At 42.4% G+C, this 26,322-nt stretch overlaps 1 protein-coding gene across 1 annotated transcript in view; it reads right to left on the bottom strand.

Annotated features, from left to right (window-relative positions):
- Positions 1 to 26,045, bottom strand: part of PHACTR2 (phosphatase and actin regulator 2) — a 103,719-nt gene extending 77,674 nt beyond the window's left edge. The window contains exon 1 of the mRNA XM_058021552.1: positions 25,667 to 26,045. Coding sequence (XP_057877535.1) covers positions 25,667 to 25,679 — 13 coding nt within the window. The 5' untranslated portion in view covers positions 25,680 to 26,045. The remainder of the gene's footprint in view (positions 1 to 25,666) is intronic.
- Positions 26,046 to 26,322: the final 277 nt, after the last annotated feature.

Genomic DNA, 26,322 nt, shown 5'->3' with positions numbered 1-26,322 from the left:
CTCTGGCAGGCTGCAGAGCTGAATGATCCAACAAACAAAGCAAAGGTCATGGCATGGAGCAAACATGAGCAAGAAGCTGGGTCCTTTTTTTAGCCATGGTCACAGTAAGGTGTGTAACAATGGTATTGAATTTGTACCTGTCCGTAGAGAACCTGCAGTCATTAGGGGAAGAGTTTGGGGAGGATACCTGCACAGTCTCTTTGCTTGAGACTGAAATATCAGCTGTGGTTGAGCAAAAAGCTAATTCTGTTTTCTGTGAAAAACTGAATGCAGTTCTTAAACAGGCACCATCAAAACCAAGTCACAGGCCATATTAATGGATTATACAGGGAGCATATTGGGCATTTAGGCCATTTCCTTGTAATAACCAGAGACTTTTCAATTACTCCAGAATCTTCTCTCATTTGAAAATGTTTATGTGTCCTTTTTTTACTTTTAATGGCTTAGCAATGCTGTGCTTTCACCAGTGTCACCTACCATTTTCAGTGCCCAAGTGTAAGGAAAAAAAAAACTTGAAATCTTCCTTAAAAAAGAGGCTGTTGGTTTTGTGAGTGATCATCACTGGTTTTCCTGCCACAAAAATCCCCATTGCATTCTGTCTACATAGTAGAATGGAAGGCAACTATACAGAACTGAGAGGAGCTTCTGTAGTTCAGTCTCCAAATTTGGAAGCTAAGGGTTCAGAACTTTAGGTCACAGGAGGAGTTAATATGCAAATATGGGTTATTCTGATCAAAACATACAGCAGAAGTGTTTTGGATGAGATTTGTTTGTTCACATTAAGATTGCCCTGGGTGATGGTTAGCAAGGCCGTCACCTGTGGAAGATCTGAGGGGCTCAGACTTGTTTAGTATTCAGATGATCTCAACTCTTGTTTCAATGTCTGTTCTTATTTATCCATACTAGATCTTTGTCATCTGAGGCAGGAAAAACAGCACAACTGGGCAAACCCATTCCTGGTGATTTGGCGCAGACGGGTTTTCTTTCTGCTCACAAATTATCTCCAAATTGGTTCTGCACTTGCAAACCCTTTTGCTGCTCTAAATTATTCACCATAACGGTTTGCAAGCCAGTTTTGAACACTGAGAAGCAGGTAAACAATTCATGGCAACAGGATTTCAATAATTTATCACCCAGGCTGTGTGCTAGGTGCCCTCAGCCATGGGCATCTCTTTGTGCTCTCTGTCTCAGGGGTTTTACCTGTGCCTGGAGGAAACTTGCATAAAAACACATCAATATGGTCTTAAAAGGTTAGTAATGAGTGCTTATGGATCTACTTGTGTGGTTTTATCATCTGATCTGTGGCTTTCTTATGTTGTATCCTTTAACTTGACATTGTTCTTTCCCATATTAAGTAGCTGTTCAGCAAGTTTTTCTAGGAATGACTTTTACAGACTTGAAGAATGCAAGTACATTTAAAAATCTCCATTGTCATTTTAATAACAGATTGCAGTTTCTGTGGTATTGTTTACACTGGACTTTTAAAGTAATTCACATACTGTGTGTGGTTGAAAGGCAGAAAATAGGAAGAAAATGGTCCCAACACAAATATTTAGTGAGTGGTGAAGAGCAGACCTGCTCCTCTCCTGTGCATATTCCTCAGCTGCAGAAACTGCCCTACACACCCACTGTGCTTTCCTCCTACATTTCCATTTCTACATGCTTCATCCCCAGCCAGTTCTGTTCCACAATATCTTTCAAACGTTTTTTCTTTCCCTAATGTTCTTTAAGGGCAAATTCTAAAACTTTAAATCCCTCTGAGATTTTAGACCTCCATCCCACACTTGTTGCTAATGTTTGTTTACTTTGCTTGTGATGATCTGGAGCCAGTTCCCTTGCTTCACTTCATTAAGCCTGGCCTATGCAGGAACCTTCATTTTCTCACAGACTCAGAGTATTTCACCAATTGTTTGGAGTACTATTATGTTCACATCTATTTTTTAAAAATTATCAGCTGCCCAAAGACTTCTGATATAAGTAGTAGAAGTGGTGTCATGCAGATTTTGGAGAAGTACTTGTGTAATATTATGGAGGTGAAAAAATTAGAGATTAATCAGACCCATCTGACACAAGTGTTGGAGTTTTTAAATTTGAATTTACTGAAAATTAATATGTTTTAAGAAATGTGTGCTCTTCAGGATAAGACTCTTGCCTTCTTTAAGGGCTAAGTAGTGTTCACTTAATGCTGGAAAAAGCTACCTTCTGTCTTTGTTTAAAGCATCGAGGGGAGCTGGCATACTGGATCACATGATGTCCCTAAGCCTAAATCAGATATTCCTAAAAAAGAGATGAAGAACCCCCCAGTAGGTGACATGACATATTACCCAAAGTCTGTGAGGTCACACCCTAATATTTAATAATGTAAATTGCCATAAAAATGCCACCGTCCTGGTTTAAATTTTACACCTTGAATTTTCAAAAACTCTTCTACATGTTTATGACTGTTAGTTGCAAGAACTCTTGATATTAATGTACTTCATACATGATCATTTCCTCTGTGCCTCATTCTGGCTCCTGGATCCCAGCACCTCCTGTTGTGTGGCAGCGCTGTGACAGCACAGGACAGAATTTCCTTTCCAGGCAGAAAATAACCATCAGACATTTTCTAATCAACAGTGTGTTTGTCACCAGATTTCAATTTTGTCCAGGGTTCCAGATTTATGATGAAAGACAAAAAAGGACTACATTAGGAATTATAAATAGCATCCTGCCTGTCCTAGTTCAGGCCACTGGGGAAGAAGAAAGCAGTGGCATAACAATGGCACTTTGGAGTGTAGAGTTCCTCAATAGTCGGGTTTCTGCCAGGTTTTCACAGGCTTTAGCTGCTGCTAGAGTTTGTATCAGTAGCTACGATAAACAGAATGAACAGGCCCCTTTACTGATACAAGCTGGCATGTCCCCAGCTGGGAAAATGAAGTAGGGCAGCTAAAGGCAGCTGGAGGCCTGTTCTTTCTCCAGGTCACCACCTCTCCTCCTCCACCTCTTCTCTCAAGGCCTGTTGCACCTTTCATTGTGGCATGGTACTGGAGGTCCCTAATTCATCATTCACGGAGAGGCTCCTACCAGCAGGACCAACTCCCCTTCACCATTTTGCATTTTTTCTCTCTCCCCTCTGGGCCTAACAGCAGCCTCTGGCTGCCTTCTGGCTGCTGCTGCTGCTGCAACAAAGCCAAACTACCCAGGAGAATTCCTGTGCTCTCCAGCCTTCCCAGCTGAGAGAGAGAAGCAGCCATGACACTGATTCAGCTGCACTAACCATTTTCCTTAGAAAAACACAGCTCTCTGCTCTTCGGGGCACGTGTGGTGGTTGCTGGCTGTGGTTTTTCCTCTGTGTTTCCAAGCTCCTTAATGAATCACTGCTTTTTGGCGCTGAAGCAAAATAAACACATCATTTTGGATGCCTTTGCCAAATGTATGTACATTTGGAACAGGTTTTGAATGATAGAAAGCAAAAGGTTTAATGAAATGTGCAGGCTGCATAGTTAAAGTTTCAAAAGAGCCAGAAAATATGAAACTGAGGGTCACAACAGTATCATCAGCCCCCAAGTTGTTCAGATTTTGTGAATTTTCTGGAATACATGCAGAGGACTTACTAGTAATGTATCCACTAGAACTCTCAATGGGAGAAAACAGTAATAGAAAGCAGCACAGGGGTGCAGGATCACTCATCAGCATGATGGTTGATGCCTGCCTCTTTCCTTTCCATTTCCCTTCCCCTTTCCATTTTTCTTTTCTGCTTTTTAACTGATTCAGTGTAACTACACATAGCACAGCGGAGTTTTGCACTGATGCTTCCTAGCCTATGTGAAGGGGAAAAGATATCCAACAAATAAATTGGCAGCTGTACTGAATGAAGTTTCTCATTTGCTCAAGGCAGTCGTGTGTACATACTTTGTCCTGCACTTTGGCCCTTCTGAACTGCATCAGCCTGCCCATGATTTCAACAGTATTCGTTTGCTCTTGCTGACTTGAGTGAGAATTGAGAAAAAGTTTCAAAACTGTTTGGCACCAGTGTTCTTCTAGTTCCTCTCCATTCAATTAGATTTTAGAATGAATGCAAATGTATTGCTGGACTATAATTAGCTCTGAAGGACAGAAGTCCACTGGGGACTGCCTCTTTTGTTTTTAAATGGCCAGCTGTAAAGACACTACTTTGAACAATATCCTGAATGTCAGCAAAGTTTCAAACCTGGAGCCATGCCTGATTAACTTCCAAAAATCAGAATCATCTCTGCCTTTGGCAAATCAAAGTCCTTCCCTATGAAGCTGGTTTACTACAGAACTATCTGGACCAAAATGCAAGTTTCAGCCTTCAGTTTCCCTTCCCTGTATGTTTCTACTACTGTGAAAATGTGGACTTTTTTTTAATCCTACTGGGAAAATGCATTTTTTCCACTCTCCCATGACTCAAAAACATCTGAAAGATTCTCCCTCCAAGCTGAAGAAAAAGAAGAGGGAAAAACTTCACCTTTTGGCAAAGATACAGATGGAAATTTTTGACTCAAAAGAGGATTTTCAAAATAAAATAAAAGAAGCATGTGAAAACAAGGGGTTATAGTGGAAACTATTTTCATAGCCAGCTCTAAAGTAAGCATTGCTGTTCCAGAGACACATGGTACTGATGCAAACATTGGTTTGAAGCCAAAGCCCCATGCATGCTAGTGGAATCCGGAAACACTACAATATTAAATGCACCTCAAAATATATGTCAGACATCTCCCCGTGTCTGTTCCACTTATTCTTCACAGCAAGACACCGTGCACTTAATTCATCAGCAGAATAAAGAGCTGGTGGTGGACATTCTTTCCTGCACCACACTCACCAAACAGTCTTCTGGAAGACTTTGGGCTTATTATTCCCATTTTGCAAATATTGAGCCAATATCCACTTTCCATCTGCAGCACTTACACAGCACCTATTATTATAGCATGTGAGCAGCTCTTGCTGGTTCGAGGGAAGTGTTATTATCCCCAAGGTACCATTTCCATGTTTCATTTGGGGTGATGGCAGGAGTGAGTGTGCTACAAAAGGTGTGAGGGCATCCTGCTCAGCTGCACACCTCTTTGGCAGACTCTTTCTCCTATCTTTTGTCTGCTTCTTTCAGATGCTATAAAGCAGTTGTCCTGGCCCTGGACAGTTTTCTATCATGGCAAATCCCCTTTGTCTGCTCTGGTGAGACCCCACCTGGATTACTGTGACTCACTCAGCACATGGAAGACATGGACCTGTTGGAATAAATCCAGAGGAGGGCCATGTAGATGATTAGAGGTATGAAGCCCCCTCCTGTGAATACAGGCTGGGAGAGCTGGGGTTATTGTACCAGGAAAAGAGAAAGTTCAGGGACACCTTATAGCACCTTCCAATAAATTAAAGGGGGCCTACAAAAGAGCTGAGAGGGACTTTTCACAAGAGTATGTGGAGATGGAACAAGGGGGCAATGGCTTGGGTCTGAAAGGTAGTGTGTTTTGATTTCATGTTGGGAAGAAGTCCTTCGCTGTAAGGGTGGGTGAGACACTGAAACAGTAGCCTGGAAAGCTGGTACTTGCCCCCATCCCTGGAAATATTTAAGGCTGGACAGAGTTTTGAGCAACCTCATCTAGCTGAAGATGGCCCTACTCATTGCAGGGGTGTTGGACTAAATTACCTTTCAGAGGTCCTTTCCAGTTCCAACCCATTCCATGGTTACTTTTGCACCTACCGTGATTAAAGCTGTGGTGCTTGTTCTACATCTTTGCTGATCTGTAAGAAAGCCCACAGCCAGTTACAAGTGTCCAAAACAAAGGTGTAAAATGAATCTCCTGCTTTTGTGCAGACTGTCTGTCAGATTCACATTCTCTGAACAGAGAGAGACAATTCTCTCTCTCAGGTTTTTTCCTGGAGAAGCAGAAAAAAGAATGGTCAGAACAATTCTTATCTCATTTGCTGCCCCTGTGTTTGTGCACAAGTGGAATGTATTATGGAAGATTGTTACCAGGGATCTGGTAATTGGATTCTGGTGTGAGTGTTTTGTTTCCTTGACCAATCTCTGCAAGGTGTGTTGTGATGGTCAGTCAGGAGAGAGTCACGAGATTTGGTTCAGTTGAGTTCTTGTTAAGTTTCAGTTTAGATGTAGTGTAATATAGTGCAATATAGTATAGAATAATATAGTATAATAAAGTAATTAATTAGCCTTCTGATATCATGGAGTCCTGCTCATCATTCTTCCCACCTGTTGGGCAAAATTGCACTGATAACTGTCTTTCCTGCAGATTTGAGGCTTTTGCTCTCAGGTCTTGCCTCTCAATCAAATGCAAACACTAACTGATATTTTTCCCAGGAGTAGGCTGGTGGAGCATCCCCTTTTCACTTGTATTCCCAGAGGTTTAACAGGGAAGTGATGTCCCCTCCCTGCTGGCTCTGTCATGGTCTGGATGGCTACAGAGGCACACCAGCACTAGCAGAGCACAGGCTGGGGCTGTTTCTTCTCTGCCTGTCGGGCCCCAGCTCCCCACAAGGCTCTCCATAGACAGGACCCACAGGGTTCACAGACGCAAGCAGGTGGGGCTGGCAAAGCTCCCAGGCTGCTCTGCCAGGGATTCATGGCACCTCTGGAATGGGAATGTGTTCTGTGAGCGTTGGCCCTGCTGGCTGGGCCCTGTACTTTGAGCAGCAGTGTCAGAAAGGTGTGACTGATTCAAGGATACCATCAGATCCAATTTCATGCTAACATGCACACCATGCACCTCTCTCCTCTCCCAAGCACTTGTTTGGGGTTTTGTTTTGAACCTTCAGAACCAGCCACTTTGATTCTCCTAACTGGAGGTAGCTGTGTTTGCAGTAGGTTTTACACACCGCTTGTTTCTAAAGCCATCCTTGACAGTGGGAAACAGATCATGCCTTTTTAACTTCTGTATGACAAAGTGTGCATGGCTGTGCATAGAGAGGGCTAAGAACAGGTGGGTTTTGCGCCCTTGCCAGTGTGCTGGGGCAGAATTGTGATCTGGTAACCTGCTAGCATCTCCCTGCTGAGGGCTGCCTTCAACGGGGCAGAAAGCCTGGTGAGCTGTGCCTCCAGCTCCTCCTGTGTGCGTGGCATTTGGTCCTTACATGGTGATTGCATAAATCAAATGTCAATCTGTGACTCTCATTTTGCTATTTAAATCCTTGTGTGTCATTCATTGACTTGCTGGTGGCCAGAGGAACCAGCATGCTTTAACCACGCTGCTCCTGGGGGTCTTTTTTGTCCTGACTTATTTTGGGTTCTTTCAGTTGCAAACCCACACATAAGGAAACGAAAACAATTGTATCAAATAAGCCAGGAATGGTTCTTGGGAAAAGTGCTTTTACCAAGACTAAACATCAATCTTACACATTTTTTTCTCACTACTTTTTAATACAGCAGATTATTAATGCAGCACATTTAGTCAGTTCAAATGAAAAAATATCATTAAATTAAAATTCAGAAACATTAGAGCCAGATGGGTTGTAGGGGCAAAAATGAGGAGACTTTTAAAGCTAATGTAAATGTAATATTATTGTTTTCAGCTACAATCCAATTAAATTGGGCTGGCAGAAGAAATGCCCAGGAAGATAGCTTCTCTGTGGGGAAAATCCATTTAAAAAATAGTGCATCAGATGTTTTCATGGTGGTGTGGCTCACTGAATTACATTCCAGTATAGACACAGCAAAGCTGATATGGGCGAGCCAGTAATAAGACCTTTACTGGTATGTCACTTACTGGGAGACAAAGGACTTAATTTCACAGTGTTTTTGCAAGTATTTAACTGTAGAAAACATTAACCCAAGAAGACCCCTTGTGAAAGGAAGAAAATACACATTTCTGAAAACAGGACCTACTTGGGGAGCTCTTGTGGCCCTTTCCACAGTCCCTGGTAGCGCTGGGAACAAGCAGCAATGCCAAACTCCCTCTAAAATCTCGCGTGGGTGCAAGGCACAGCCCCATGCCATGCAGAAATGCCTTCATGTGCGCTGCAGATAGCTTGTACTGGGCTCTCTGGATGGAGGACAAATGCCTTTGGTTGTGGGGTATGACCCACAAAATCCAGCTTGGCATTATTTTCTGTAAAGTCACTTGGAGAACTGTGCTAGCTGGCGGTAAAAGAAAAGGTATCCTACATAAGACTCCCACAAGCACTCCATTTCTCTTTTTAAACAGTTACCCTTTCCAGAATACCTGAGACATTTCCTTGTATGTTCGCTGTGTGGCACACTAAATAGTTGTTTCCCCCAAAAGCAGTAAGCAAGATTCTGTATAGTCTCACCTGCACAGGTGATGGAGCAGGACGAGGGGCACTCCAAAGAATTCTCAAGCACAGATCCCACTCACTTAAATTACTAAAATACAACACAAGATGTCTTTAGGGTTTTCCCATGATCCCATTCGCTGGAACTACTAAAATACAGCACAAGATGTCTTTAGGGTTTTCCCATGAACTGCACAGTAATTATGAACCACAACCTTGACTCACACATGGTGATAAAACCCAGTGCCTGTAAATCTGTGAATGTAGCTGGCAGTCATAAAGTAAATTATGCAGAGCTCAGGTCAATGGTCCCTTCTGTGTTTATTCCTCTTATTTAATGGTCCATTGCTGGAGACAGACTGAGAACTTTCTGAATGTTTTACAATGTTTTTATGCGACCAAGAAGGGTGCCCTGTGCTCTCCATCCCCATTATCCTGACATGTTGAACATAAATCAGAGTGCAGTACGCAGATTAACATTTGAGGAAAGCAAAGAGCACTTTTTAGGTTTTTAAATAACGTATACAGAGAAAAAATGTCTTCCTTTCTAGAGTAGCCCTTAAGAGAGATCATCTTTTGGTTAAGGGACAAAATAGGGCCACCTTCATTTTGTGCAGTTGAATTTCACAAAAGCTCAGTGTCCCAGTCTGGGGAGCCAGGCAGACATCCATTCAATTCAAGACAAAGTGTGGTTAAAATAACATTACCTTGTCAGGGGTCAGATCCTTGCAGCTCAAGTGAATAAAAGTCAATTTTTTTAAAGGTACAGAGACTTAACCCTTGTTCAGCACTCAGTACGAACTCCTGGCCTCACAAGGCAGGTTGTGTTTAAGTAAAATAATTCATTAAGTGAATGTATTTACAATTATGCATATATCCATGTATAGATATGTGAAATGAGTGCAAGTCAGTTGCATGTGCTCTCAGGTAAAAAACTGCAAATATTCCTGTGTGGCCAGCATCACTGAAAACCTTCTCAGTGCATAGACATTTGTGTTCAACCATCCCATTCATCCTACAAAATTTTTAGAAGTCTGAAATGGAGTTCCAGCAGCAAGACTCCTTGTAGTTCAAATTTATGAACCGTAAGAAGTATAGAAAGGAAGACATATTAAAGATGTTTATTTACCAGTCTAATAGAAAAAAAAATCTGCATTTTAAGGTATTTCATTATTAAACTAGTAAATTAAACACTTTAATAAAACTAGTAGTGTTATTAAACTAGTATGGTGCTAGTAACCTAATCAAATCTGACATTTCTTTATGATACGATAAATATTAGGTGTTTTATAAATAATTTGGCCTAACAAATTAACTAATATGTGACAACTGGATCCACAATTCATGCAAGGCATTTTTTGTTGGTATGAGTTGTCTAGCAACATTAGTTAACTGATGGACCATAACACTTCAGTAAGAAAAATCCATACATTTTCTGACTTTTTTTAGGCTTGTGTGTTAATTTTTACACTGAACATAATTTGTCTGACTGCAAACTGTTCCAAACAACAAAACATTACGTTGCTCTCAGGTTATTGCTTGCTAGAAGCTGAGTCAGTCTAAAGGACAAAAGACAACCTGGAATGTGGGGGAGGGTGACCTTCTCCATGGACAGAACATTTCCGTGCACACATCAGGACCTGCTGCCAACAGCCTGGTGCTGGGCTGCCAAACACACTCACCATTCTGCTCCTCTTTGCTGCTGTTTCACTCAGGTCCCTACAATGTATTTCACTGACAGTAAGTTTTGTACCTAATATGCTACAGATTTGCTGGTTCACTAAAGACTGCTAATGCTCAAGCACATGTGCAATGCAGCAGCCACATGGGAGCTCTGGGACTCCTTGTTTTTCCCTGGCAAGGCACTCAATCAGCATTTGTAGCCTCAAATACCATGCAAGGCCCAGGCTGTGTATTTTTCACACACACATGAAAACCCTTTCCCCCCATTATAATTGCAATCAAGCCTTTATGAAAGCTCTACTACCTACACCAGGCTATGCATTTGCAGAGAAGAGATGTATCAATATAACTGACAAGTGGTAAAATAGCAGAAAAGAAAACAAACATTGTGTGTCCTTAGATATAAAATCCATTTCTTCCTGGAAGCTTCCAAGTTTCAAGAGTTACAGCAAAGTTCCATGTGCTCCATTTTATCCAATTCTCTTTCTTGTGCATTTTAATCGACGCTTAGAAAGTTGGCATGTTTTATCACATTAGAATTCAATGTAAGAAACCTGAACACATGCTCATGCTTCACTGCCCAGTGGTTATTAGAATAATCTGCAGGAAACACCACAATAGGGCATTGTTTGTGAATGTAAGCAAAAGGTTACAAGGAAAGCCTGCACCCAGAGCTGACTCCTTGGCTCCCATCCCCTTTGCTGTGAAGAATGCACATGTTATTTGGTGGCTATCTCCATCAGTCAGTCTCTTCTGCATCCCAGGAGGGAAGAAGGTACAGCAAGAGCACATTTATCCTGAAAACCCAGAGTAGCTGGAGCACTGTTCTCAGTGAGAGGTGACCAGCTATGGCATAAAGCAAACCTCAGGCTCCTCCTCACTGCAATATTTGAGTACCCCACAGCACCCAGCAGACAGATCTGCAACACGCGTAATATAGACCCAGCTTTGTGAGAAATTATTTCCTTTAACTGAAACTTGCTTTGATCTCTCAGCTCCACAGTCCTCAACCCCCTCCTTCATTGCTGCCCAGCCACACAGGCACCAGAATGAGCCGTACACTGGAGCTTTCCTCCTTGGCAGCTGAGCATCACCCTGGGAGTCCCACCACAGCAATGAGCTAGCACTCACACTGGTGGAGATACAGTGCCCACTCCCTTTTGAAGAGCCCCAGAGAGTCCTGAAGACTCTTCTTGCTGAGGAGCACTTTCAAGTGACCTGGGGTTGTCCAAAGAAGGCATGTTTGGGGAAAAAGCTTCTCCTCTCTCCTAGAATCTCCATCTCAAGAGATCAGCTTAGATAGCACAGTGCTGGGTAGTGAGGCTGTCTGTCATCTGTGTTACAGGAACTCTATTTCCAGCCTAAATCCCACACAATACCAGCATTTAGATGGAAAGACTCTGTCCATCCATGCAATAGCTTGGGCGGGACACAGAACAGTTTAGGGGGTGGTTCTTGACTCAATATTATTTTCTGCTTGAAAGGATTAATTCCTGCTTCTCTGACTTTCCAGTGACAGAAACAACCTGATCTTTTTGCTGGTACAGTACCAGTATTTCAGGACTTTTATCCTACCAGCTGGGATTAGGGGGAAATACTGGTCATGTTTCTGCATGGAGAATAAAGTACTGTTAGCATAGTGGCATAGGGCTAGGCTCTTGTGTCTAGTTCTCCTTGCAAAAAAACCTCAAAAATCCAACAAAACAGCAAACAAAAAAACCCCCCAAAAAACCAAACAAAACAAACCAAAATAAAAAGAAACCCAACAAAACAACAACAATGACAACAAAATTTCTGCATTTTAAGTTGGTGCAGAGAAGGGCAGATGAGGGCCCTGATCAGCAGGCTGTATTATCATATACATTGTCTATTTAAGGCAAAATGAGCTGCTTGTTATTTTAGGCACTGTGCAGTTTGCAGACACTGCCTGTGTGCTCCAACAACAGCGTTCACCCTCACCACAACCCACCATGCTTCTTCCAGCTCTTCTGTCCCAGGAGGCCTCTTCTGGCAGGGGTGACCTGTGGTGTAGGATTCTTAGCTGCCACACAAAGAATGACATCGAAAACTCTGGATTTTACATGACTTGATTAAAAAAAAATTAAGAAAACAATCTCTGGAGTACCCAGGAAAAAGCCACAGCACCTGCACAAAGCAATGGTATTGACGGGAAAGTGTTGCCTTGCAGTTTGAAGAGCAGCACCAGTGCCCTAGAAGTCAGGTTTAGCCAGTGAAACCCTCCTGCTAGGTGTAACACCCAGGCAGTGCCTAACCATGGTTTCTGTGCAGCTGTGTGAGTTCCAGCTACACTGCCAGGCTGACAGCAGCACTGAGAAGCAGGGAGGGTGCCTGATTTCAGAGCTGCTGGGATAATGCCAGGATCTGCCCCTCCATTGGTGTGAGTGGGTATAAAGGACTGAATTGGTTCTGGCTTACCCGCGCCTGCCCCTCTTGTGAGCAGCTACCCCTTGAAAGGAGCAGGAGTGAATGCTTTGTACAGGATCTCTGGCTCAGGCTGGCTCTGGGGTGACAAGAAAGAATTAAACTTCTTGCATTTAGCTACCTGTGCACTAAAAAGCAGTACAATGGGCATCATTTCAGCAAGCTTTCCTGGTGCTGGGAAGGCAGGACAGCCAAGGCTCGTGTGTGCCAGCGCTGCTGTTCTGTTGTGTCTGACAGGTGGCAATTACAGCAGAAGCAGCAAGATCCAGGGGAAACAAAGCCTTTATTAAAACTGGAAGGAGAAATTCTGAGTGGGTATTAGGAACCATCCTGCTGGAGGCTTTCTAACACCTGGCACCCCTCATTTCCAACCTTGTTAGCAGTCTGTCTGATGTAAGTTGCACAGTATTGTTTTTTACTTGTGCAACTTACTAGTCACCTTCCTTTTTCAAATTTGAAATAGAATCAGCATCACCAATGACCACTGTTTTTAAACTTATATAGATACACACAGACATATTAAAGTACATATTTATTGTTGCTGCCAACAATATACCTCTACAGAGAGATCTTTATGATATTTCTTCATAAATGGGAACTAAGAGGTCTGAATTAGTATTGTCCAGTAAGAAGTCATGGAACAATGTGTAGGATTATTACAGTCAGAAAGCTGCAAAGGGATTTTAGGGCTAGGTGCAAAGGAGATTCAGAATTTAAAAAATTTCTTTCACAGTAGCTCAGATTGCATTGTTACAAGGCTTCCTGATCCCTCCTCAGATTTTTGTGTTTCAAGGAAGACATGGGACACCCAGGATTACTTAGTATTCCAGAAGCAGTCACTCCAGCGCTCCAACTAGAGCAAGACAGCACCTTTCAGTGCTGCAAGTACATGTGAGGAGTGTCTCAGCTCTCTGAGACAGAGCTCATCAGCTGCACATGTGCCTCCAGCATAATGTCATTATGCAAGTATTTTCAAAAATGACTGCCTCTCAACATTGAGCCTCCCAATGTGTAACTATGATCTAATTAGTCTTGTCCCTGATTATATGGCCTTTCCTTTGTCCATACTGAATGCATTCGTTTCTTACCTAAATATAATTTTGTATTTTCTTGCTAGTCAGTGCCAGTAGCACCATACAGCTGGAGCAAAGGACCATCTCTTGCTGGATGCCTCCCCGATGAGTGGAATCACACCTGATGAGTGAAAACAATTCCCAAAAGGCACTCGTATTTTGAAACCTGGCATTTGGGTACAGAAGAACCCATTTGATACATAGTGTATAGGTTTTGCATCATTTTAGGTTCTACAAATCAGAACTGAGGCAAGCATCTTCTCATGCAGCAAGATAGATGTATGAAATATTTCCCTCAAACTTGTTTTTCCTCCAACCCGTGTTAATTGAAATTATTTGTGTTCAATCTCTTAATTCTTTCTGGCTCAGTCTCTGTATCATCTGTTTCACATTTTTGCCTGGGACTGATGTCAAGCTCACTAACTAATGCTTGTAAGTCTACCTCATTTACTCTCTTTAAAAATTGTTGCAAGCCAAATTTATAATAATTTCTTCAAGAGCATGCAGTTCTCTCACAAGGGAGACCAAGGGGACACATTGTCAACCTTACCTGGTTAACTTCAGAATGTTCCTGAGCCCAGGCCACTCATTGGCTCCCCAGACCTCAAACACAAGGCCAGAAAGCGTGCCAGCTCCATCTCAGGGCTACAAAGTGAATGTCAGCTCTGTGCCTTCGTGTGGACAGCTGTTTGCAGCTCTTTTGCAGCACTGTCCCTACTCACCACTGCTACAGACTGACACAGTGCAGCAGGCTGGGAGCTCCCTGCCTCCCTGCCATACTCACACCCCTCCCATACACACAGGAAAGATGCACCCATTCCCTCTCTGAGAGCCTCCAAGCACTGCAAACTCTCCACAGGGTCCAGGCAGGGGCTTCACCCATGCAAGTCAGTCCTGCACACGCTGAGGAGTGCATTGGTGTGCTTGGGAGTCATCTTTGTTCCTTTGTGTTTGCAATGTCTCTTGACCTGCATAGAGCACGTGGTGCAGCCATCCATAAATATCATGAGAACACAGCTTGTTCTATAAATGAACACATAATGGAATTTGATTTAGTACCATGAAATAGGAGGAAAATATTGGGAGCAAAGTGGAAATGTTCATATGCTTAAGAATGGTAAATGTCTTGGACTAGTCACCTTTGACAGGACAAAAGCTGAAATAGGTTAGGGGCCACTTCTCAGCTGTGGGAAGTCCTTTCATACCTGTGTAAAGAATCTCTAATTTCTCACATTTGGATCGAGACAATGTGACCAGGGAGTTGGCAAGCAGGCAAATCATGGAGCATGTGAAAATTTTCTTTGCTTTTTCCCTTGGCTGAGAAAAAGCCAAGTTTGATACAGGTAAGTGTCGTCTTACAATTTTGTTTCTGTTCCTAGAAACCAAGCTAATATCTCCCCTACTCCCCCCTCCAAATAGTATGAGACAGCCAGTGGGTGATCCCTGTTGGCAGCAGTCTAAATCAGCAATGCATACACTGAACTGACTCAGAAGACTCAGAAAAACCCTGGATTTGAGCACAGCAACCTACTTTCATGGCATCAGTTGCAGAACTGGAGCTCTTGTGCAGAGTGCAGAGCAAGATAAAGGGAAGTACAGAGCATAAGCACTCCAAATTCCTCTGCAAAGCCACGAGAAAGCTTCATGGTTGCCAAGCTACTAATATCTTCAAAATACTTTTTTTTTTCCTTTTTTATTCTGCCTGTAATACACTATGACTGTGAAAATGGGGAGAAGGAAAAAATAAAAAAACAAAATAAAAAAGAAAACCTAAATCATGCAGATTCACACAGAGCATGCAGATCAGCATGAAAATGTGAAAGTGAAGGGGACCACAGTAGCTATGGGGACCAATCCAACAGAGTAGCAGACAATAGGTTCTTTGCTGTGGGAAGCACCACTTTTGCATCCTGTGGGCACTTGGGTGCTTTCCTGAGAAGCTGTAAAAGGCAAATGTGTAAAAGACTGGTGTGGTGTGCCAGAAGCAGAGCAAAGGAAAGCCTGAGGTCACACAACTCCATCCACCCTGTGCTGAGAAGTTTATTTGTGGTGCTTTTTCAGGCAAGCACTTATCAGCTGCCGCGGTGGCAACACCCTTCTCCATTAGCAGTCTGATCAAATGCATGAGGCTGCACTTATTGCCCTGGGGGAAAAGCTTAAAGGCAGAGCAGAGGAAAAGGAGATCATGGCAAGAGGCAATAATGACCCTAAAGTGTAGTTAAATGCTGATCTGGGAAGGATTTTGACTCCTGCCTTCACCTTGCTCACCCTGAGAGTGCTCCTTTGAAATGGATGCACACCCTATCTGCACCTCAAAGATGTACACAAACTCCAACACTGCTAGAGCTGTCTGCTCTACCAGGGCGAAAAAACTGAATTTGCCCTCAGAATTTAAAATTTCGTTTAAAAAAAACCCAAAGAAGTCTAGCTGTGGTTGCAAGCAGTGATGAGGGAACTTAGGGCAATCTTGTCCCCAAATTTGCAAGCCATTCCACAAAGCAGCTAACTGCATTTCTGTCACAACAGGCAATGGGACTGTAGGGAGAAGCAGACTTCAAGGCTTCACTGATGCCCACACAACATTACTAGTGCAGTGGAGAAACACTGCCCTCAGAAAAGTGTTCTTAAACCATAGCTGCACAAACTGCCCCCTTGGCTTCAGTAGCATATCGCTAGCTTCTTCACCTGCAGTGCAGAGTAAAGCAGGAGGCAGGCCACCACCTGGGAGAGGAAGGGGACCCCACAATCATCCTTCTTATTCCTCCCTGGGAGAAGATAACATCCTGGGAAATAGCACTGGCTCTACTCTTTCTCCTCCAACAACTCAAAACAGGACTCCAATGGTGCTGAGCAGTGCCCCAAATTTGCCAGTTTGTACCCCCCTGCTCTTCCTTGCACTCAGGCTTCCTGAGACACAGATAAGAGAATCTACACAACACTCAGAGAACCTGAGGGTTTGCAAACATGACAGAAACTTGTGTGAAAATGAAGAGCTTTGTGTGGAGTTGCTGCATCTCCTCTAGTGCTTGAGTTAAAGAATTGTCTCGGTGTGACAACATCCACAGCTAAAACAAGGAACATTGATGGATATTACATTATTTTGGGGACAATATAATAATATAATGCACTGCCTGTCACCCTCAGATGTTGCATAGTAAATTGTTCATCTTCAGGGACCTCAAAATCTTGCTCAAGACTTCATCACATTTACTTTTGCCCTAGAACCTCCCACTTGTAGGTTAAAAAAAAGTATTTCTTTCCCACTACCTAGACTATCTAACTTCAGGAACTGCTTAGATACTCTCACATGTCACTGTGTAACCTTCCCAAAGTTTCTAAATTAGACAGGTAATTCATCAGGGTGAATAGCACCTCCAAAACCATGGGCAGGGGTAGGCTCTGAGGCCTGTCTGCATCAGTTAACAGCACAGTGGTGAAAGATCCTCAACTGGAACTGGAACTAGAACTAGCACTAGAACTGGAACTAGAATTAGAACTAGAGCTAGACCTAGAGCTAGAACAGCTGTGTCCTGAGCGGGATGCTGTGCAGGTGTAAGACCCTGCATCCCACCTCACCCCAGCTGGATCACCAGTCGGGGTCCAGCCCCCAGTGCTGATGTGGCTGTGCTCTTTAGGGGCTCACATTAATGTCTGCTGGCACCACACCACACCACGCCACACCAACGGGCTCAGAGCTGCCTCAAGGACCTCCTGTCACCCAGAGCAGACACGGCCTTTGCAGGGTACCAAAAGAGAGAAGAAACAAACAAAACACCCCATTGCTGAGTTTTGCAGAAACACTGAGAAAAGCAAATTCTACCATGGCTTCCCATTTCCCTTTTAACCCCAAAGCCATCGTTGTTCCTAAATTCTGTGGTGCTTTATGCCTCTTGAAGCCCCTCATGCCAAAGTAAACAGCTACTTCAACTTCTCATGGGTGCCTTAAGCTGTTTTGTAGGAAATGCATGTTTGTGCCTTACAGAAGGCACATAATACATTACAATCACTGTGCTAAGTGACACAAACTGGGGGATTTGAAAGTTACGTTTGGCAACCTGCCCTTACTGTGCTCTAATTATTCCTTAATATCCCAATTTAAGGGCAGCATATTGGCCCCATTTATAAATTGTCTGGCTTTTATGAGTTTGTGTCACAGAATTAATGTTGAACAGTTTTCAGATTCTTTATTGAAAACTGCTGATTGTGTATTGCCTGACAAAGCAAAATGTCTCCATTAGAATAATGATTTATTGTAAATATGGTAGTATTAAGGCTGACTATTCTGGGTATTAAAAATGCAATGGAAAAAAAACATTGTAAAAAGTGTTATGTGAGCTGTCATAATTTGTCAGTTTAATATCTTTGTCATTTGCATTTCTTTTTAAAATGCCAAAAGCAATTAAACCTTATCTCACCAGTAGAAGTTGCCAAATTTCACTTGAAATTAAACCAGAATAATGTGTTATGTTAGTTATTTTAATAATATTAAACAATAAAAACAGAATCAGAAAAGAGAAGAAAAAGGAGACATACAACAACTGCAGCTACAAAAAAAGCAGCTAAAATATATAGCCTGTTTTTGTGATAAAATCACAGTCATGAGCTCCATAGGCTTCTTCCATCAACAAACCATTTTCCCTGACAGTAGGGCTGTAACAAAGTCTTGCTGAACTATGATTTAAATGTCAATAAACAGCTCCCAGAAGCACAAATTTTATGCCTGAGATCGCCATATTTTCAGTTCATCTCTCCACATGGTTACCAGGCAAGCCTCCATAATGAAATACCCCTTGTTTTTTGGACTCACTCAAGTCCCAGTGAGAAAGACAGAAGGGACTTGTGAGTCAGCAGGAGCTGGAGCTGGGATGAATCGATCACAACTTTGTCTCCTGTGGAAATACCAGCTGCTGTCATATTTCTGTTGGAACTACATTGTGCATGCCCTCTAGCAATGGTCAAGCCATGGGTGAAAAAATTGTTTCTGGGATGGTCTCCCACTGTGCCTGCCTCTCTACAGAGACATAGGGTTGACTTTATCATGAAATATTCTGTTGCTTTTCAGAAATACATTTAAAGGGAATTTCGCATACAATAAGTTGTAAAATAAGCAATCTCTGGTAGCTACATTACAGAAAAAGTGCTGTGGAGAAAATTGAGCAAACATTTGGTCCTGGCCAATTCATTTTCTCCTGGACTTTTGCTTTCTTTGAAAATTAGATGTTAAGAGGGACCAAATTCTTCACTCAGGTCCACTATTTGACTCATATATTTCCAGCAACTCAATACCTCATTGCTGACAAGCCTGGGTTAAGTATATCTCCTCTGGGAGGAAAGCAGACAAGTCACCCCTTCTTGTCTCCTTTGCAGAAGTTCCTGTGCTGGTACCACTGCCCCCAGGGTGCTTGGAGGGGATGCTTCTGTACAGGTGTCAATACAAACCCCAGCAGCCTCAGTCTCTCAGTATCTGCAGTCAAGGTGATAGATCTGTTCAAATGGATGTGGCTATGTAGGGGGATAGAATATAAGAAAATAAAGATAGTGTAGAAAGTAATCTTACCCCTAAGGAGTTGCAGCTGGGGCTGGGCCAATTATTGAAGATTAGGAATAGGCCTGACTTTTAACTGTCCACAGCTGTAACCAATGAGAAGAGTGCTATAAAAGAGTGGGGTGGCTGGTTGAGAATGGAATTGGAGTCACTTGGCTGTTTTGTGAAGAAGAGTCAGTGCTCTGAGGAGCTGACCATGAGAAAACACCAAGAATGTACGAAACATTTGTGATAAGGAGACAACAGTATGGAACCTCTGCAATAAGATGACAACAGCTGTTTCCTTCTTCCTGCATCCCCAGCAGCAAATGGGACATCCCTTCTGATGTGGAGCTGTGCCCAGAGTCAGGCACACACAGCTCTGTGGGTGCAGGATAACAAATCCATTTGCCCAGTCTTCTCCTGCCTCTCCATGGGCACCAGTTGGGGACACTCGCTTTGGCCTGGGGACCTTCATGCTCACCCTGGCCCCACTTGCCAGCAAGAATGATGAGACACAAACTCAGCAGTTTTATTCAGGATTTGCTGCTGTCTGCTGGGAGAAGGTTGCCGGGTATTCTTATAGTCCTAAGCTACTTACAGTTTTCAATTATACCTCAGGAAGAAGTCTCGTAAACATTTTATGTGAAAATATAAAAAAGGCTTAAATAGTGAGACAAAGGGAGGGGGAAAATAGAGAAAGTGAGGATTTTTTTGGTAAAATTCCATCCAGTCTACTTTTTGAGCCCATAGAAATACCCCTGCAAGTCACCCCACAATTAAGTATCACATTTCATGCAAGATTCACTGTTAGAGACAATGAATGATGGTGAAACAGCAGCAGACTAGGTCCTTATTATCAGCCACCAGCTCTTTGATCATGCAATCTTGCTTTCCCCCTTGTCACTCTCTTCCAGCCCCCTCAGTTTTGGGGTTCAAAGCCCCTGTAACACACGCTGGTTTTCTTGGAACGATTTGTGCCAGTGCCTCTTAACACAGCCTTTCCTTGTCTGGACTTATTTCTTGTACTGTCAAAATAATTGGCTCCTGCAATTTTGGCTTCATCCTTGCTAGAAGCATACGGAGAAGTGCTGCCTCTCAAACTTGGATTACTACGTCTGTGCACAGCACTTGCTTCTTCACCATAGGTGGCAGTGATGATCCAGAGTGCAGAACAGAGGTCTGAAAGGCAGCAGGCCAAAAATGCCACACAACCAGCAGATGTAAACATAAGACATGAGCTCAGAACCAGATGGTTTGATGCTTGCCAGCTTTTACCAGAAAAAAAGAATCACAAATTATTTGTAAGTAAAATCAGTGTTATACCATCTCTCCAAACCAGCTAGAGTTCATGCTGCTTCTCCATAAGAAGCACTGCAGCAACTGGAATCATTGCTTAAAATATCATGAGTGTGTGTCAGCACAGTGGAACCGCAGCATTTCTAGCTAAAGAAAACCCTTTGAAGGAGGGTGGGTGGACTATCTCCACATTAGAAGGTGCTCCATCATTTTGGTGCTGCATGATGTTTGGCTACCTCTAGTGCAAGTTCCTATGTAATCATTCTGTGTGCTGTGTGTATAGAGACTTGAAATTAACACAGGGAGCAGCAGCATCACAAGGAAGTTTAATCCTCACAAAAATGTTTTCCAAGGTCATGGATTTATAAGCACACTATGCCAACTCCTGGGTAAAGGGGCAATAAGCCATGAATAGTATTCTAAAATTACAACAAGAAGAAATTCAACTTTCTGGTAGACAGTGACCTGTGATACACTAGTGTTCACTTCAGCCGGGGGCATGGGTGAAAATAGGAGGCAAATTAGAATACACAATGTAGTATAAAGGAGTTGCTTATTGCTTTTTATCTTATTGCTCATGAGCAGACAATTTTGTGATCTATAGAACATGCCAAATGGACCAATAAAAGCAACATGGCATGGATAGCCCCATTTACATAAGAGTGGGACAGAGAGAGGAGGTACTGTTGTCCCCTCTGAAAACACCTTCACACTTGGGGAGAATATGGACAAGGCACCATCAAAGATCAAAACAGAAGCTGCCAAAGGATGTGACTGGTTTTGCCTTTGGAGTCGGGAATTGTCTCAAGGGCTCACAGACCTGTGGTGACACTGCTGCCGTCTCCATTGCAAGTGGTTTTGTTTAATGGGTTTCCTAATTCATAGGGACAATTCAGACAGCTTAAGCCTTAGGTGGCCAAAGGATTTCAGAGCCCTTTATGGGCAACAAATGAACCTTACAACTCACTGAGATTGTTATCTAGCCTAGTTCTGCACACAGATCAGCTCAGCTACATCAGAGGTTTTTGAACACTATGAATTGATGAGAAATCAGGGTCATAAGCTGAAATCCTCCTCCCAGTTTTGTTCTTCTGCCTGTTTTTCTTTCTCCTCTGTATTTTAGAAATATTTTCTAAAATATGTATTTTAGAAACAGAAAACCTGTTTGCCTCAAAATAACAGATAAGACATAACAAAGAGTCTGTAAGGTCAAATCCTCAACAAGCATTCAATCCCAGCAGTCTTACTGAGTGCTAAATAGGTCCTTTTGACTTATGGAAAGACAAAAATGACTACTTACTTCAAAAGCAAGGGAATTTCCATCCACAAATGGTTTCCTGTGTCTCTTACCCTTCCTGTGAATACATGATGTCATGCAGAAGGCTAAAGTGGTCACTTGCTATCCTTCCCATCCCACATTATTTCAGGCTTAAAGTTAAATTCTCACCTCACTATAGTTCAAATACAAAGTTTGATGTTGCTACTGGATATTCCTCAGAGATGGCCTATACAACAGAGAAGACCTCCAGTCCCCTTAAAACACATTTTTTACTTGAAGGCATAGCCTGCAGCCACAGCTGCAGAACCTACATAATTCAGGGTAACAATTAACCACAGCTAGCTCATTACTGCTAAAATAATATTTCAAGTGCAAAGAAGTCATATAAATCCCCAAGAAACATGAAACAAGGCCTCCTGGTTTTGTTCACTGCTGGTATGGTATGCATGACACAGGATCTCACCACGGAGTCATTCACCCCCATGAGATTCCTCCCCAGGCTTTTGGCACCTCACACTGGCATTCTTCTTGGTAAGAATGGGTGCACAAGACTTGTCTGCTTTAAGGTGAGATGCCTGTCTGAGCAGGACACAGCTGACTAGGAGCTCTGGGGGAAGGGATGTTGCTGATCTCACTCCTTAAAGGAAATCCTCCCCCAAATGCATCACTTGGGAGCACTTCTGTTTCCACAGCTTCTTTCTTCCTGCCACTCCAAGTTTCTTGCTTGGTTTTATACTTGCTTCCCTGCCCCCCCCGCTCTACCCCACAAGTTATTTCCAAACCTTCCTATTTTTTAAAAATGAGTTTTTACATCACTGTTACATCACTGTAATGATGTAACTCATCAGTGATGAGTTACATCACTGCTGTCCCCAGGCCTGATGTGTTTGCCCAAAGTCGATGTGTGCAGCAAAGCTGGAGCCCAGGACCTGGCAGTGGAGGCTGCTGGCTACCCTCCCCTGCCCAGATCAGCAGGCAGCCTTGCAGCTGGATACCTGCAGACAGCCTGTCACAAACAGCTGATGCCAAAATAGGCAAAAAACACAACTAGAACTGTCCTGTTGTGCCCTACACAGATGGATGAATATTTTATTGTTATTCCAGGAAAGGCTTTTAAAAGAACACACGAGACAACAATTATGTGGAGTTGTCTCGGTACACAGAATAAAAATAAGAGCAATCTAACACTTAAAGGAAAGGACTTTTAAAATGAACACATTGTTTCTAAACCCCACAAAATGGCATCAACCATAGCAGCTAAAAATGTACGCAGGTGACTTATTAGCAACACCGATCTTTTTAAATGACAGTTTTGGCCAGAAAATAATTTTAATGATGGCAGAGGAGAAGAGTGATGAATTACAGAGATATTTCTGTTATGCAGAGCAGAAGATGGAGTTTTGCCCAACAATTATCCATGGTCTGACTTTGAAAGTCTCTTCAGCAGCTTGATGAGTTTAATAACAGAGGCCTGATTCACTGACACTGATACTAAATTGTTATTTCTAACACTCAGTAGCTAAAACACGCAGCTTTGCTAATATTCTGCAGTTCTGTATCGCCAGAAATAGCATCTCTCAAGGAAGAATTCGGGCAGGTATCCAGTTTATATACATCAGTGTGTTTACATTTTAGTTGGCAGACTGCTGAAGAACAAATTGATCAGGCAGTTGGGCTTAGACATGCAAATAATCCTGCTGCTCTGTGATCTCATAGGTGCCCCAATGACACCACAAGGGTTTTCAAAGGTGCTCTCCCATCCCTCCAGATGTCTGAGGGACAGGACAGACATACAGAGGTATTCAGCTGCACAATCCCCACACTGGCATCCCAGTCAGGGATCATGAGCCCTCAACATTCCTCTACAGACCTGGCTGTGTTAACCCAGCGCCCTGTGGGCTCTTTGGAAATGATGTATTCCCAATACCACTCTCAAATCCTCTGCCTCTGTAAGGCAGGGGAAAGGCATTTAGCAAAACCTTTTCCCAACACTGTTTCCCAATACTTTCCAAAGTATGGAAGTGGCAGGACTCTTAGAAGAGCTGCCTGGAGAAGGGAGGGTGTCCATACCCCACGTGGGGCTGAAGCCCTCTGGGAATTTGGAGCAAGCTGACCACAGGCAGCAGGAAGATCAGTGGTAACCACGGGAGAAACTGGATCACAGCCTTAAACCCTGCCACGATGTCTTCAATATGGCTTGGTTTCATCTGTTGTTGGGTTGGTTCGTGGCTTTTTTTTTTTTTAACAACTAGATTTTAGTTATTGTCTGAAAGGATTATTTTAACCAATTTTAATGGTATATAGGTTGTTTTCTACAAAAGGAAAGCATCAGTAACTGTTTCCACATGAGAAAAATAATATCTGGAGTTATTCAGCAAACTAATGTTGTAAGAAGTGTTGAGAATAGCTGGTAAGTTGTGCAGGCATCAAGTCTTACCTATTTTAACTTTTTTCAGATAGTAACCAAATTGGATTCTTCCTTAGGACAAAAACCAAGAAACAACATAAAAACTAAACAAAAAACCCCAACCAACCAAAAAAAAAAAAAAAAAAAAAAAAAAAAAGGAAAATCTGTTTCTATGGTTTTCAGACACTAGCTTCCCTCTTCATCCCCCCAAAACTGGCCTTTAAATAAATATGACTCATTCCAGAACAGATTCTTATAGCTGGATTAAAGTGGTATCTCCATCAAGTCCCCATTACTGTTATTTGTTGATGGTGAGGAGTGTAAAAACCTGGAGGTTTTTACAGGTTTTTTTTAGTAGCTCTGCCTGCCAGGGTATCTCTTGCCCACAGATATTGTGTGTCAGAGAGCAGGAATCCTTCTCCTCCAGCAGAAAATTCTGCCTCGTCATGCAATATCAAACACAAGTAATTATCATTTATTATGTTAAGGCTCCCTAAAAGCTAGCCAAAGCACCAAGTGCAAAGAGTATTGCTAATCTTATTTATTTCCAGAAATGAACATTTTACTAGGACCATGCCAGGTTTTTTTTTATATGCTGGCAGTGTAATTTTCCATGATGTTACATTTTAAATTCTAGATTTTTTTTTTTTTTGGTCCTGGACTTTATAGAAATTAAGGCAGCAAGACCCTTTTATCTGTTTGTCACAGAAGTTTATAATGGTACATGTGAGCTGAGAATGACCTGGGCAGCTTGGCAGACATAAGCAAGAGTTTTACTTCTACTATTTAAAAAAAAAATCAAACCAAACCACCCACAACCTCCCAAAAATCACCGAAATCTACCATAAATCTTTGACACATGCTGTAGAGGTAATTGTCACTTTTAAGGTCAACATTAGACAAATCTGATGAGCTGAGCAGGTTTCAAAGGGCACTGAATCTACTGCAGATACTCCTAATATATATTGCATTAGTTCCAATAAATTTGTGAGGTCTTGACATATTCAAGTTTCACAGCAGTTAAAGCAGCATGCAAAATAACTGTCCCAAAAAACTCTCTTTTTTCTCTGCCTCATGATACAAGGTAATGCAAAAGGGGAATGCAAATAATGTATTTCATCACCAATGTAAATGATGTGTGCTCCTCCTTAGAAACGGTGAAGTGCATTATTTGGGATGAAAATGCATGATCTAAAGTTGGAAGATCAAAGAAAATAAAAAGTGCAAATATATTCAGTATTTTATGTACCAAACATGAAAGAGAGTAAGGCATTATTCAGAGAAAACAGAGCCAGCTTAAAATGAGACAGATGGGAGCTAAATATTATCTACTTTTTGTTAGCTTTATTAGTTACCTATCCACACCTATTTCAAACTGTGAGAGATATTTCTTTCTGAAGTACACACATTTTCCCTTCCTGCCACATTTCCTGCATATAGCTTCCAAAATAACACTGAATACCTTAAAAAGGCAGATCCTACATTACAGTTTAGGTTCACATTTCCAGGAAACGGAGCAGAAAAAAATCAGACTGTTAAGGGGTTAACAACTTAAGTGTGTCACATTTTAGACATAAAGATTTGCTTTAATAAAGGACATTTAAAAGAAAGAAGCCACAGAGGCTAAAGAAACACATCTCCTGCAGCAAGTGAGAGAGGATACAGACGAACCCCGGAGCTGCACTAGGAATGAGGATCTGTTTTATTCCACTTACCGGTATTGTCCATTATTCCCTTTATTCCCTCTCGGCATTCAAAAAGCACAGTTCCCCAGAAAAGCAGCCGGCACGGTCTCGGGCTCGCTAATGAAGCTGGCTGCCCTTCTCCTGGTTATTAGACCTTGCTGGCAGTCAGAGCATACTTCATGTACTGACTGCAGTAGACATCACCAGGAAATTTATATCTCCAAGGATGACAAACAGCCATTAGCTCCATTATAGGCTGATTAAGATTGTGTGAGCCTATCAAGTAGATACGTAAATCCCCCAGGGTTTTGCATCCATGGGGGGGAAAACAAAAGAACTCCTAGCCTGTAATACTGAATATTTGTTTCTGAAAAGTAAAAGTAATGCTGACGAGGAGAGCTTTAATGGGTAGGAAGGCAAAACCTTAAATACAGAAGGGATTTATTACCGAGCAAAGGGCTGTTATTTATCAGTGACGCAACAGCAAAAGTTTTAGGGAGAAAAAAAAAAGGGGGAGGAATCTGTGGCTGACGAAGTGTTAGGTTAGGCTACAATTTGAGCCATTAGCTTTGTCTGTGCTTTAAATCCTGCAAGTTCTGCACCTGATGTTCTCTACATCAGGTGTTCTCCTTTTTCTGAGAAACACAGTAGATGTGCTTATCTGTGAATGCATATCAATATATTAA

Source organism: Melospiza georgiana, chromosome 3 (genome assembly GCF_028018845.1).
Source record: "Melospiza georgiana isolate bMelGeo1 chromosome 3, bMelGeo1.pri, whole genome shotgun sequence".
Taxonomy (NCBI): Eukaryota; Metazoa; Chordata; class Aves; order Passeriformes; family Passerellidae; genus Melospiza; species Melospiza georgiana.
This window is presented reverse-complemented; position numbering and strand designations above follow the sequence as displayed.